Genomic DNA, 14,199 nt, shown 5'->3' with positions numbered 1-14,199 from the left:
TTTTGGTTAGATGTGTATTTTGGATAACCACATAATTTTTTGTTCTTAGTTAGCGCAGCCTCTTCAGATCATGAAGCAAGCTCAAAAATTTTCTCTTGTTACTATGGACATGGCACATGTCTGTTGGTTCTCATGTGGATTTAAATAGCGACTTTCCCCAAGTAAATCCAACTCAGTGACTCAGGTTCTCAAATGTTGAAACAGGCTGGAAACCTGTAACTGAGCAACATTGTGAGGCTAATTGAAGGCCTTAATTGGAAAAGCTCCCTAAGCATCACAGCTGCTCAGAAACTGCTCAAAGGATTTTTGCTGTCCTCTGAATTTAACCTAGTCTATGTGATTTTTACCTTGTCATGTCTCTGCCTGGAATAAATATTGTTTATTATTCATTTAATCCTGAACGAGAACTTGTCTTTTTAAAAGAGATGTGGTATTTTAATGTGAGTCAAATTTTAGTTCAAACACTGGTGCATCTACTGTTCCTTTTAAATATTTATAAAGTGGTCACAATAATGCAATATTGTGGTTCTGTTTCACAAATAGTAAAACATACTTGTGATGTTTATATAAGCAGCATCCTTCGTAAATATCACAGGAGTGTTGTGTAGGACCTGGGACTGTAGAGCACACATATGCCTCAAATAACAGTTTAATGGGAAAAGCACAGCCAAGTGAGTGAACTGCCAGATCATTTTATATCTGAAAGGATAGTCATGCTTAATAGCAAGATAGCAGATGTTCATGCTGCTTACAGACTACAGTAAAAATATTGGGTCTCAAGTGAAGAGATTTTAAAAGCCTGTTTAAAATAAAATAAAATATGTATGCTGTAATAAAATCTGTCTTAACACAGTGAAGTGTCAAGACTTGGGCAAGAATCTGAGCAGTTTTTTATGTTACTATACAGTATTCTACATGTGTACAGTTTCTACTACCAATTTGTTAATGAAACACAGTAGGAATAAGTTTATTTTTAAGCACCATGCCAGAGGTGGGCTTCGTAAAGAGATTGAACTCTGTGGCATCAGTGGCTCCCAGTTCCTGCAGTGTGATTGCAACTGTGGTGGGTGATGCTGCTGCTCTGCCTTGAACTGTCTTCCTAAATGTGCTGTCCTGTAGGCTGATTAAGATTTCTGCCTATTATCAATCCAATAAATTAATAATGTATTGTTTTGTTCCCCTGGGTTTTATTAACTATCCTCCCATGGATTCTTTGTCACTGCAACTGAAAACTTGTGAGAATGTTGTGCCTCCAGAAGAACCTATGGGATTAAGGGTTTGTTGTGCAGTGGGTTGGTTTTCCACCCCCCCTTGTTATGTGTGATTAGATTACATAGTCCCTTTCTAACCTTAAAACCTCAGTAATTAAATTTCAGACTTAGCAGGTACTAAACATAACAGAACATCTTTCATAAGGATCCATCTCACCTGACAGTGGCCAGAATGAATCCCTAGGAAACAATATTTGGAAGAAGAGTGTAGTGAACCTTCTTCAGAGTACTGCCTTGACAGGCATCCTGGAGCCAAGCTAAGCTATTGGTGGTGTGTTGGGACTGTTTGTGTTTGTCCAGTTACTTTTGTGTCCCATGTGAGTTTCATGAGTTAACAACAGCAATCTCCTGCTTGCTTACTCCCAGTTCCTTGTTATTCTAGTAACAAGCTTGTCTGCAAAAGTCTTTCTCCCTTACTTACAGACTACCTACATTCTTGTTCCTCTTCTAGTGTTTTCTTCTGTTCATTTTTACTTTCCTACTTCACAGAGGTTTTTTCCCTGTGGATTAAAACAAAATGGGGTCAAACTCTTATGCTGAAGCATAAAAGCCAGTTTTGATGGATGTGCTTGTGTTGTGACCACACAGCCTTCTGCAGCAAATGTGATTAATGCCCATTTTTTCCCACTTTGCTCCTTTAAGCAAAGCAAATCGGCCGTGAGATTGAAGGAGGACATGAAAAAGATAGCTGTGTCTCCACTGAACAAGCAGAGGGACACAACCTGTCCAAAGGTGTTTGGTGTGAGTCTTCTGGAGCTCCAGCAGCAGGGACTGAGCAAAAATGGAATCCCAATAGTTGTGTGGAATATAGTGGAGTACCTCACCCAGCATGGTAAGATCAGTGGAGTCACATCTCCTTAGCAGCACTCTTTATGTAAGACTCTTCAAAGGGAAGAATGTGGGGTTTTTTGTGGCATGAACCACAGGCAAAGAATGTTACTGTATGTGGTTTGCTGCTTTTTTAATTTCTGCCTGGATGCTGAACTTACTTTTTAATATGTTTATAAAGGTGAACTACAGCGTTAGGTAGCAGCACACTCATAAACAAGCTGTTCAGTTTATAAATGGAATGTATTCCATTTGTGAAGGTTTGTGTCATCTTCTAGTTGCAAAATATTTGTCTTTAACACTTTTTCTGTATAGAGATGGACACAGGCACACATACACATGGGCACACACACATCCCATCAGAGAATATTACTGGAAAGGAATACAAGTTCTTACAGGTTTTCAGATATATTCCAGTTATTATTAATCCCCTAAGGAAGTAGCTGTTCAGTTCTTAGCTTCTCTTTGCATTCATTTAGTGGGACTTTAGTTCCTGTTGTTGAAATACGTCTCCTTGCAGAAACCTAGAGCACCACTGGTGCACAGATGTCTTGTATGGCATTTGGTCAGCAATGGAAAAGGTTTTGTGGTGGTAATGTCATCTTCTAAGGAGCTGCATCTGGTTTTACCCTAAGGTTTTCTTTTAGCTATTCAATAATGATAATCCAGCTGTAGAGGCTTAGATTCTATGACTGTGTCTTGGTAGATCCTCAGAAGCTCATAGATGCAAACATGGCTTGAAAATTAGCTTGGATTAAGGTACAGTGCAAATTTAAAACATGATCCTACCTTTACACAGCAGCCTCTTCTTGATGCACTTCAACCTGCATGAAAGTGGCCTGCTAGGACACTGGAAGAGAAAGAATGGAAAAAGCTTTCCATCATTTAGGGTTTAATCAAAACCAGAAACTGAGAGACACTCTTGACTGCAAGTTGTGGGCTGTGTTCTGTGTTCCATAAAAAGATTGGAATCCCACACGACTGTGTCCCAAATATGGACTAAACAAGCCAAGTTTTCTACTCTGAAGGAAGATTAGCTGGGCTTCTGAATGCCAAGTTGATTATCTGGCCCCAATAAAGATAAAGGCCATTCTTTTTCTCCAAAATGCAAGCAAGATCTCAAAGATACCCTCTCATATGGAAAGTTGTTGAAATGGGTGTCCTGTGTCTGTGTTAGGTTTGTTTTGTGAATTAATGGCAAAGTTAACTGTGAAGGCATTTTTAACAAAGGCCCAGACACCCAGGCTGAGCTGACTGTTGGGCAGCTACATCCTTAAACTAAGTATGCATTAAGCTGCCTATTTCCAAATTTATAGATGAAACCAAATTTCCAAATGTGCTGTATTTAGTAGTTTCTAGTTACTGTTTTCAGGATGTTCTAGCCTCTCTTTATTTCCATAAAAGAGTGGGAGAGGGGGAAGTTTGATCTGTGTGTGGGCTGTGGCCTTTGCTCACCTAGTGCTGCAAAACCGAAAATCTTTATTGAGATGAGGTGTTTTCTGCCCTCGAGATGGCAGCACAGCATGTCACAGGAGAATGCATTTTGTTGTGAATGCAGGAATACAAACTCTGCCAGCAGTATCTCATATTAGTCAACTAAAATGTTTTGAGTGCTTGTCCATTTTTTCCTTTTACTAGAGCAGTTTGTCTTCTAGTCCAATAAAAAAGAGATTATTTTTCTCTACAAACTCTGTTGCCTCAGAATTGATTTCCTGGACTGGAAGCATTCTGTCAGGTTGCAGTACCTTGATGTCTAGTCTGAACTGATGAAAACAATACATATTCAGTCATCTTAGTGTTATGCTTCTGAGAAAGAACAAACAAGTCTATAGACACAGTATTAGAAAGGCAGAATTTTTTCAGGGAAAGTGTTCTAGAGAAAAAATAATTTACAGAGGTCAGTTTTAGGGTCTTCACAGAAGACTTTGAATCTTAACAAATGCCTAAAAAGTGCTGTGCAATTTAGTATGGTTAGTCTGACTTCCTCTGTTGAAGCCTCCTTTTTTGTACATCTCCTTTACTGGGTGTGGGGTGTCTGGCCTGTAGTGATTGATACCATTTCTTCTTCATTGTGAAATACTTTGGGCTTTGTGCTGTCCATGATACGTTATTTGCTTATTGAGATTTCCTACTACCATAAGGTTGCAGAACTCACTATGGAGTTACTGCTGCACTCGGCACATACTGAGTTGTTTTTGCCTCATGATGGTCACAGGTGAGCACCTGTCACCCTGGAACATGAAGCTGGAAGTAATCCAAATGTGTGTGTATGGCAGAAAACGAAACTTGCAAAAAATGAAACAGCTGAAGGGTTTTGTAGAGTCCTTTGTAGGGTCTTTTTCTGTTGAAATATACCAGTGGAAAAATGTCTGTCTCAGTTGATTTCTCATGGTGTGAGAGAACTCAGTGGCATTGAAGTATTGTGAGTTCTCAAGAGAGTATCCCAGGCCTCAAGATCTTGTCACTAGTATTTGTTATTTATCATAATCTAACTGCCTGACTAGAGGGGGTTTCTGGGAACAGTCGTATTTTTTAAAATATATTGTGATGCATTAATTGTCCTCATTTGTATTACTACATATGTGTTATTCAAGCAAGAATATCTGTTCCATCATGTCACTGGGATGTGGTGGTTGAGCTCAATCTTTATATAATTACAGGTATGACACAGGAAGGTCTCTTCAGAGTGAATGGCAGCATGAAGATGGTGGAGCAGCTGCGTCTGCAGTACGAGCGTGGGGAGGAGGTGGAACTCGTTAAAGATGGTGATGTGTACTCAGCAGCCAGTCTGCTGAAACTGTTTCTGAGAGAGTTGCCAGATGGAATTATCACGTCTGCCTTACATCCCAGGTTCATTCAGCTTTACCAGGGTAAGTGAGAGGTAAAGTCTTCATCCTTCAATGCACTTTCTTTCTGGATATCTGGTTTCTTAGTTTACTTACTTTGTTCCTCATTTCCTTTGGCTTCAGCTCTTATCTGCTCCCAGATGGGCAATTCTGTTACAAGAGGCAGAAAAATGTTTCTCATGTATTTGGTAAAGTCTGGACTATTTATGATTTTCTAATCCAGTTATGTATCTGTAGAATAAAAAGTGAAATGATCAGCTGTTTCTTTTGGGTATGCTTGTAGAAAATGATTGCAGTCTCTTTAGAACATAGATTTACTTCTGTTTGCTAGGGTGGTTTCTGGCAGTTTCATTGTAATGGACACTGAAAAGTGAGAACTTCATCTGCTTGTCAGATTGGGCTAAAAGCATGCAGTGCCAAAGTTTGTGCTTCTCACTAAGTAATGTGATTGTCCATCAAAAAAAAGAACCAGTTTGCAAGTAACAGCAGACCTTATGTTCTATTCCCTGTCATAGCACACAACCTGGAAGATTTCTTTTTTTCTTTTATTCACACGCCTTCATCCACCTTCAAGTGGTGGAACAAGCATAGGAAGACCACCACTTCTGCTGTGGGAAGTTGAGAAATCATTTTAAAGAGAGTTATGCAAGTTTCAATCTAATTCATCTGTATCTGACAATCTCTGGTGGTGGTAGGTGGAATAAGTGGTGGTTGGCCCTGCTCCCTGACCATGTGGGTCACTGACAGTTCGTCTCTCTTGCTGCAGGCAATCAGCACTTCTTTATGTTTTCCTAAGAAGCTGCAAGGTGAGTGGGTAAAGTTACTGGAGGCTGCAGAGGAGGAACATGCTCTCTAACATGCATCCCTTGTGGAAGAGGGTGTAAAGCTCTCACACACTTGTCTTGAGGTCTCACTTCCACTTTTCTTGCCTTCCTTGAAGAGGAGGTTTAGCCATTTCCAAGAGGAGTGAGAATAGTACCATGTGTTTTCTTTCTTCTTTTTGTTTTGTGGGCTATAGAAAGTGTTGATGGTGCGCTGGAGAAGAGCTTTGTGCTTTACCTTCAGTGCAGACATTTCAGCTGTAGGCTGTATGTGAACTGTAAAATACCTTCCCTATTTAGTAAAGCTGTCTGGGGCACAAGGATAGGGCTCAGGAAGTGTTGTGTAGGAAGGTGCTGTTGTTTTAGAAAGTCCCTTTTTTTTCTGGTCATTGCTGTGCTTTCTTTGGGGACTTTTAGATTTCACTAGGTCTGACTCATGAGCTGTATTTATGTTCTTTCTCATAAATCACAGCTTAAGTGTAAATTAATAATAAATAAATAAGTCACGCCTTTGCTGTTCCATATGTCTGCCCCCACAAAGGTCATATTGGTGTATTGTACCAGGAGCTGCTGATGTCTTTTGTGGGCTGTTTGTGGTGTTTGTGGAAGGGTTAATGCGTTCTGTCTCCTACAGGAACGGCAAAATCCCCCCAATACTTTCTAGGGAAATGAGATGGATATCATTACTTAGCAGATTTACTCACCAAACTTTCTTTTTTCCAAATAAAGTTACTGGTGTAACCTATGAACCCAGATCTGCAAAAATCCATCCAACTGTGACGTGTCTTCATAGCTAAGTTTGCCTGTATTTCACAATAAGATGAAGTTTAGTGCCATTAAAATTTTGATTAGGAATAAAAAGTCTTACTTGCCAACTGGCACTTTTCTGTTGTGGCAAGGGGAAGGCTTTTGTAAAGTTTGGAGAAAACTTGAAGGGTTTTTCACACCCCAGAAAATACAGCATAAATGAGTAGTTATGAAAGGCATTGATGATTTTCATGGTGTTCAGATAAGCTTAAGTAGTAGGTGGGCATTTGCTTGCAGTTAAATTATCAACCAGCTGTGTGGGATTGCAGGAGTTATCTGTTCACTTATCAAAGTATGTGCAAGGGTATTGCTTGCAAAATGGTACCAGGACAGTGCATGCCTGGGTGTTCGTTTTGTAAACTGTGAAGAGAGTAGGTCAAACTGTTTCTGAGTCAACAGGTTATTAAAAAATAACTTTGAATCTGGAGCCACTTTGCAACATGTCTACAGTGAAGGCAAATACAAGCTCTGTCACAACCTCTGTATTCCCTCCTATTGAAGTTTTGCATGGGAAATGTTTTTTTAGGATTATATTAGATTTTTTTTGGTGCATTTTTAGGGATTGTTATCAGCATTTTTTAAGCCAGCTGAGATCTTGGCCTAAGAAGAACACATAGTTACTTTACTTACTATAAAAATGGTTAGAGAGTGATTCCTCTAGTTAAAAATAGCTGAACTGAAAATTACAAATTTTACCTGCAGCTGTAACCATTTTCAATTACAGCTATCAAATTTGTTACCAAATGAAAGAGAAATAATCTGCCCTATTATGGAAGAGAGAAGCTGTCCTGTTAGTGTTCAGGAAGTCCATGCAGCTGATTTGGCATTGCTGTCTGCAGCCTGTGCAGTGTTGTGTGAAACAGAGCTCTGCATGCTGCCCTCAAATCCTACAGTGCTTTTGTTTAAATTAATATTCAGCGTAATGCCAAGGCTATGCAGTTCCATAAAACATCATGCAGTGTATTGTGGTGTGTCCTGGCATTCTCTCTGTGTCCTTGGAGAAGGACAGTGGCAGTGGGAGATGGGAAGGGCTGGAGATGTGTGTTGCAAGCACAGGCCAGGGACATGCTGATAGTGACCTTGGTGTCGGCCGGTCTCCTCACAGTGCCCAACAAATAAAGGCTGCTCCTTACAGGGAGTTCTGGGGTGAGCAATCTCTATCACAATCTCTTGTGGCTGAGGCTTTACTACAGAGCAGAACTGTGTGAAATGGGCTGTACTTTGAGGAACCTCAGCCAGACATTAGCAGCTCCCATACAGCAATCCCTGCCTGAGCTTGTTTATTCCCTCTGGGTTTTCATTCCTTATCTTCTGTATCGTGATCACTGACTCGTAAGACATCCGTTCATACTAGGAACTGTACACCCAGCTCTTACCCCTTTCACAGGTCACTTGCTTTCATCAAGGCAAAGTGCGACTGTGCTGTACATTCTTGTTGTTGTTTCACTTCCTCCTCCAGTGGAGGTACAGTGAAATACAGGCTCTGTCTTCCTTTCTTACTCAGTCTAATCAGGTTTAATGCTATTTCATCACTCTGGCTTCTTGACATTGTTCATCCTATAGAATTTATATTTTTTTGGTGGGCAGGAGCAAGATGCGAGTTCTATTTCACATACCTCCTTCTGCTCACTGCCTGTGATGACTGGCATGGTTTTGTCTGGTGCCTGTGAACAGCCTTGCCTTTTTCAGGGAGAGGGATGGGAGGCAGTGGAAGGGAAGGAGCAGTTCCCTTCTGGATCAACAGGTCAGTTTACAGAACACTTAGTAGCCAGCAGCTGTTTGAGTTACATGGACAAGCAGAACCAAAAATACTTGTGTTGGGGGATTTTAGAGGTCAAATTTCAATCTGAACAATGACTGTGAAATTGAATAGATGAGAACTGACCTTTTAACCATTGTTATAGATGGGTCATGAGATGGTTGGCTCTCGCAGTTAAGGGATGAATATTATGTGTATGTTATGAGAAGCTTTATTGATGTTTTTGTGATTTGTTGTTTGGATGTCCTCTGTTTCCCCATAACCCCCTTTCCCCCCCTCCTTGTGTTGTTGCCACTGGTAGCTGGGACATGTGGAGGGAGGGTGGGTACCTGTGTCCCTTGGTATGACAACACCTGACCCCAATCAAGCTGCAAGAAAGCAATCTCCACCAGTGGACAGTGAAGAAGGGTTGATTTGCAGACTTTGGGAGGGGCTAGGGTTACCTTTTGCAACCCCAGGGATATAAAAGGTGGAGCAGCTGTTTTGTGGGTAAGCACATGGGAGCTTAGTCCCAGCACTGGGACTCCCAGCACTGTAATTTTTCCTTATTCAGTCCTTTGTTGTATTTCGTCAAGGTTTAATAAACCTTTGAAATTTTTAGAAGCGGGCATCGTTTCCAACACCATGGTAACTGCAGCAGTGCATGAAATCTGATTCATTAGATATCTGTGATTCTCCAGGCCCTTGTGACATGGTTTTAACCTTTTCCTTTGGCTCTTATGGTCATTTTAGTGTTATCAGAGCTGTTTCCAAGCTAGAGAAAGAACTTCTGTTTTCCATATGATGATGATGTTCGTTATGCAGTAAAAACTCTTGGAACTGGATTTTTATGCAGATGACACTCACCAGAGTTGCAAAAGAAGTGTGCTGTTCCTCCAGGATGTTGGAATGAAGGATAAATACAGCGCTGCAAAGTGCCATAATGATGGAGAGTGAGGTGTCTCAAGCTGGATTGTGATGACAGCCTTCTTATGAGCAGGGCTTACAACATTTCTGCTCCTGAAGGCAACAAGGCATGATTTTTTCCCCCTCTGGGGCAGGATCATGTCTGAAGGATGGTGTCTGAAGCAGATTATTTCTTGGCAGAGAGAGACTGGAGTCCCACTTCCCATAGATTGCAGAGGTGGAAAGAAATGCTTTCATTCCTCCCTCAGCCCAGTGGGAGGAATGAACCCAGTGCCCATGGTACTGCAATGCACAACCTGCTGCCTCTGTGCCAAAGATCAGCTTCCCAGGGCACATTGAGAACTGCTGACAGATGCAAGCTTTTCTGTCTACCCTCCACTCTGCTAGCATGCAAGGCAGCTGGGAGCTATGCAGTGGTAGCATGACACTGAGCAGTTGCCTTTCTTCCTCACCTCACAGCACAGATAATTGGCTCGGGCACTGTGGTAATGCGGCTTCAGTGCTTCCAGACTGGAGTTGTTTGGGCTCAGACCATTTGAGACTTGAGCAAAACAATTATGCACACCTGTTTGCATGAATTCCGTATATTTAGTGAAGTTCAGGCAGCATGAAGGAGTAACATGAACAGAGATGGATTGGGGAATTAAGTTGTGTATCTAGTATGTCAGAGACACTCAATATGTTCAGAAATAGCATGAACTATTGGAAAATATCTCCCTCTTGTTGTGAGCTGTGGGTGTATGCTGAAATGAAATGAGACTGAAAACACCCTCACGAATGTCTCTGTACCTCCTACACTGTTGTGACTCCTGATTCTAGTTAATTAACATTTTTGGAGATACTGCCTGTCCTTTTCACTTGTCCCCTTGACTCCTTCCTCAGTAATGAGTCCCTAGTTCAGCTTTGAGGTGCCAGCTGCCCTTGCTGGCTTCCTTGATCCTCTCTGTGTTTTGTGTCCTCAGGCTGCTGAGCCTAGACATGGCCTGAGGCTGCTGGTTTTATTCCCTTCCTCAGCCCAATCCACTGTATTTCATTCTTGGTTTCAAACCCTTGCTGACTGTACATCTAGCCAGGCTTCTCTTGCAGACCTTGGCTGAGGTGCTGTCTATTGCACATGGCTTTTGGAAGGCTCCCAAAATAAAAAATTGAATTAATTTGTCTGCCCTTGTGAGCGCCTTCCTTTTAGCCTTCATTCTTATTTTCTTCTCATCCCCTAGGCAAAGTAACTGGATATGCTGTGCTTGAAAATCATGAGTAGCATAAACCACTCTGGGGCTCTGACGTTTTTCTGATAGTCACACCAGTTCAGTAAACCTTAGTGACTGACTTTGGAACAAACTGGAAAGGAGGAGGAATGCTCCTAAGAATGGGTTGTTGTTATGACTCAAGACTGTTTTTCCTCTCTAGTAAGTTGAAAAGCTGTAATATTTGAAGAAATACATTAATTGATAGCAGTTGTAGACTTGTCCTGAAAACCGTACAAAGTGCATGGAATACTGTGTATGCGTGGTACTGTCTAGATTCACCACGAATTATTAAAGCAATTTTTAAAAATAAAGCTGAAATCCATGAAATGTCATCAGCAGAAGAATCAAAAAATTAATTCTGATTTTTGGATTCTTTTGGAAGAAAAACTTGATTTCTTCCCTTGTCTTTTTACTGGAGAAGGAAGACAGAGACCAAAGCCCTATTTTCTTTCTTAGATTTCACAAAGAAGAGGAATTTGATGGCTCAGTAAATGGGGTTTGCTGCCTTGTGTTACTCAGTGTCTCTACATCCTTCAATTAGGATAATTTCTCATCATCTTGTGATATGGTATCTGTGTCTGTTCTTGAAAGTATAGAAATGAACGAAGGTTGGCTGTGTCCAGCAATAACATTTTTGATGTTGATTCATACCCCAAAAACATCATGGTTAATGAACAGGGACATCCTACCCAGAAAATACCACTGAGGCCACAGGCCCAATAGCTTTGTTTGTTGTCAGAGTGCAAACCTGTGCTCGGAATGTTTTGTGGTGGTTATTAGCATCTTCCTGGTTTGGAAGGGATGGAAATTCCTCCAGCAAATGAAAAAGTACCCATCAGTGTAAAGTCCCAGTGGGAGACTCAGAGAGGCAATTAGTTATCAAGGGCATTCCCTAATTAGATGACAGGGTGATGGTGATGGAAGAGGTACATTTTTTCTGGGAGATGGCTTTGGCTTTCCTTATCATAACTGCAAGCAATTTGTAGTAGAAAACACTGTGCTAGTTGCTTTGTTATCTGAAGAAAAGTATGTTAGGAGTATGTTTTGGCTACATGGAAATTAGTTGTGTTTTGTTTTAAGATTCATAAAAAGATAATTAGTAATCAAGTCAGAGACTGTACAGTCCACTTTGATAAGTGCAAATACAAATGCACTGAAATTCTGTGTTGTTATTCCATTTAATGCAGCTTTCAGAAGCCTCCTGAATTTTGCTGCAATAATAGATCAGATTTCTTGCTGTTGCCAAGCTGATTGGTAGTAGCAAAGTCATGATGGTTTTTTCCACTCTGTAAGTCTAAAAAAGGTTGCGATAAGCAAGCAAATAAGATTTTTTTTCTCATCTGCTTCATGCATATTTGATATTTGACTTTTCTGAAGGAGCTAATTTCTTATCTGTAGAAGAAAAGGATGTAGTTAATCAGTTGGTTAAAATATTTGGTCCTGTAATTTGACTGGCATTTGGTCTGCTGTGATGAAAGAATTTATACTAAGTCTGTGGTACAAAAACAGACATATGAAAGTGAATTCACCATGCATATAAAACTTAAAAAGGCTTTCTTGCCATGTACAGTATTAGGCATGTCAGGAAAGGCAGGAATCCTAAGCTTGGAAGCAGATGAAGTCCCTCAAGTTTCAGCTGTATGAAGTGGCAAATAAATAATATTTATTTATATAAGATTTAAATATAAATGTATAAAAAACCTCATTTGTTTGCCAAAATTATTTGCAGGATAAATCCTGTTTATTAGCCACAGAAAATGTCTGAATGTAAAACAGAAATAATATTGCAGCTAAGCACTTTTCAAAGCACTCTCCAACCCAGCCCTGGGAAAATTCTGGGAAATGAAAGGTAAAAACAAAGACAAGGCTTCTGAAGTCTTTATACATACATTAAACAGTGTTCAATGATTTTTTTGTTTTCCCTCCTTTTTTTCTCTCTAAAAAATGTGAAACAAATGTAAATTTTTTTTTTCTTGCAACACAAGCCATGGGATGTTTTCCTGCCAGTCTTCTTTGCATGCTGGTAGCAGGGCATACAGCAGAGCAGCACCAGCAGCCCATAAGGCTGATAAATAAGGAAAAAAAGTGCTAGAAATGCACAGATGGCCTCATGCTAATGGACACTGCTTATAATTAGATGGGTGTGGAAAAACCTTCAGGGCATGAGGTCTTCTGTCTGAAAATGATGTAGCAGAGTCCTTAGGGTTTTCATGCATGTGGGAAAGTTTCAGTAACATTTCACTTTTATGGAGAGGAGAAATTAATATTTTCAAGGACTAACACATCCTGTTTTGGTATAAAGGGAAAGCAATACTGACTTACTTTCAAAACTTTGCTTCTACTGACATGTAAATCCAAGATTTTGGGGGGTACAAATCACTCTTTGGAAGGTGTTTTTGGGACAGAGGAGGGGAGCAAAAAATTTTGCACATGAATTCAATCCCAGCAGCAGGACGCAATTAAGCAGAAGCTGTGTGTGAGGCCAAGCTTGTGTTCACCACCTGGGTCTGTATAAATACAGCATCTGTGAAGTTCATGCAATTTTTACTTAAATACTTGGATGTGACTCAGTTCAATATGGAAAGCTTTTATCCATACCTAAATTCTAGAAGATTGTTCAGTATAGCAAGGCTACTTTCTAGCATGAGGCCACCTTTTGACTCATTTAGGAGCGTGGCAATGCCCAGAACAGTCTGTTTCCCATAAGGAATACTCCTTCCTGAATATGTCGCAGAGTTGTCACCCACAGAAGGTATTGTAATGCTGTTATAACACTCTGCATTTCAGGAGATCCTTTGTTTTACCATTCTTGCTTTCTAATTTTTGAAGGTTTTCATGGGAATGGAAACTAATAGTATGAGAAGGGTTTGGGAAGTAGGGACGACATCCAGAAGGAGCATGGAATCTGAAGATCTGATAGAGAGGGAGTTAAAGCAGATTTAGCTGTGCCAGGTGGGGATAAACGTGCCCTAAAGCTCTTAGCTGGCTGTTAGTAACTGTTCAATCTGTTCAGGAAAAAGGTTATGGCATAAAGGTAAGAATGAAATAGCGCCCTTGGTGGCCAGGATGAGCCTCAGGACAAACATGCACATTCCCTGAGGAAAACTGAGGAGCTGTGTGTCTCTGAGCAGAAATAGGAGTGAATTTTAGCTTCCACTGCTTGCTCACCCATGTAATTAAGTTGGCAGCAATGAAGAAAACCATATATATATGTTTTTTCTTCTCTTCCTTTTCCCAGACTCTAGAAACGACATGCAGAAGGAAAGTTACTTGAAAGAACTCCTTAAAGAACTGCCTGAAGCTCATTACTCCTTGCTGAAGTACCTGTGCCAGTTCCTGGTAAAGGTTGCTGAACATCACATAGAGAACAGGATGAATCTTGGCAATCTTGCCACTGTATTTGGACCAAACTGCTTTCAGTAAGTTGGGCTTTTTACTATACCCTGTTTGCTGGCAGGTGGCCAGAAATGTAGATGTCAGAAATCTACTTTGTCAGGGTGATCAGATGGAGGCAGTGACAGGGACTCTGTGTTCAACTTGAGTGCTAAAGCTGTTTTTGAGCCAAATGGAAGTGGAGTTGCTCTCCCATTTCCTCTTGCTGTTTGCTGAACTGTTTATCAGTTTTGTGTGGCTGCTTTGGTAGCAGAGCAGAAGTGTAACAGTGAAAGGCCTTCAGACTGTGTCAGTGCAAGGTGGTGTGTTCTCATACAAGTT

At 40.7% G+C, this 14,199-nt stretch overlaps 1 protein-coding gene across 3 annotated transcripts in view; it reads left to right on the top strand.

The window, feature by feature from the left end:
• Window positions 1-1,929: 1,929 nt before the first annotated feature.
• FAM13A (family with sequence similarity 13 member A) overlaps window positions 1,930-14,199 on the top strand; it is a 117,322-nt gene continuing 105,052 nt past the window's right edge. For all 3 annotated transcript variants that reach the window (XM_031066438.1, XM_031066437.1, XM_031066436.1), the window contains exons 1-3: window positions 1,930-2,103; window positions 4,760-4,969; window positions 13,724-13,904. In XM_031066438.1, coding sequence (XP_030922298.1) covers window positions 1,947-2,103; window positions 4,760-4,969; window positions 13,724-13,904 — 548 coding nt within the window. In that variant the 5' untranslated portion in view covers window positions 1,930-1,946. The remainder of the gene's footprint in view (window positions 2,104-4,759; window positions 4,970-13,723; window positions 13,905-14,199) is intronic.

Source organism: Geospiza fortis, unplaced genomic scaffold, assembly GCF_000277835.1.
Source record: "Geospiza fortis unplaced genomic scaffold, GeoFor_1.0 scaffold11, whole genome shotgun sequence".
Lineage (NCBI taxonomy): Eukaryota > Metazoa > Chordata > Aves > Passeriformes > Thraupidae > Geospiza > Geospiza fortis.
This window is presented reverse-complemented; position numbering and strand designations above follow the sequence as displayed.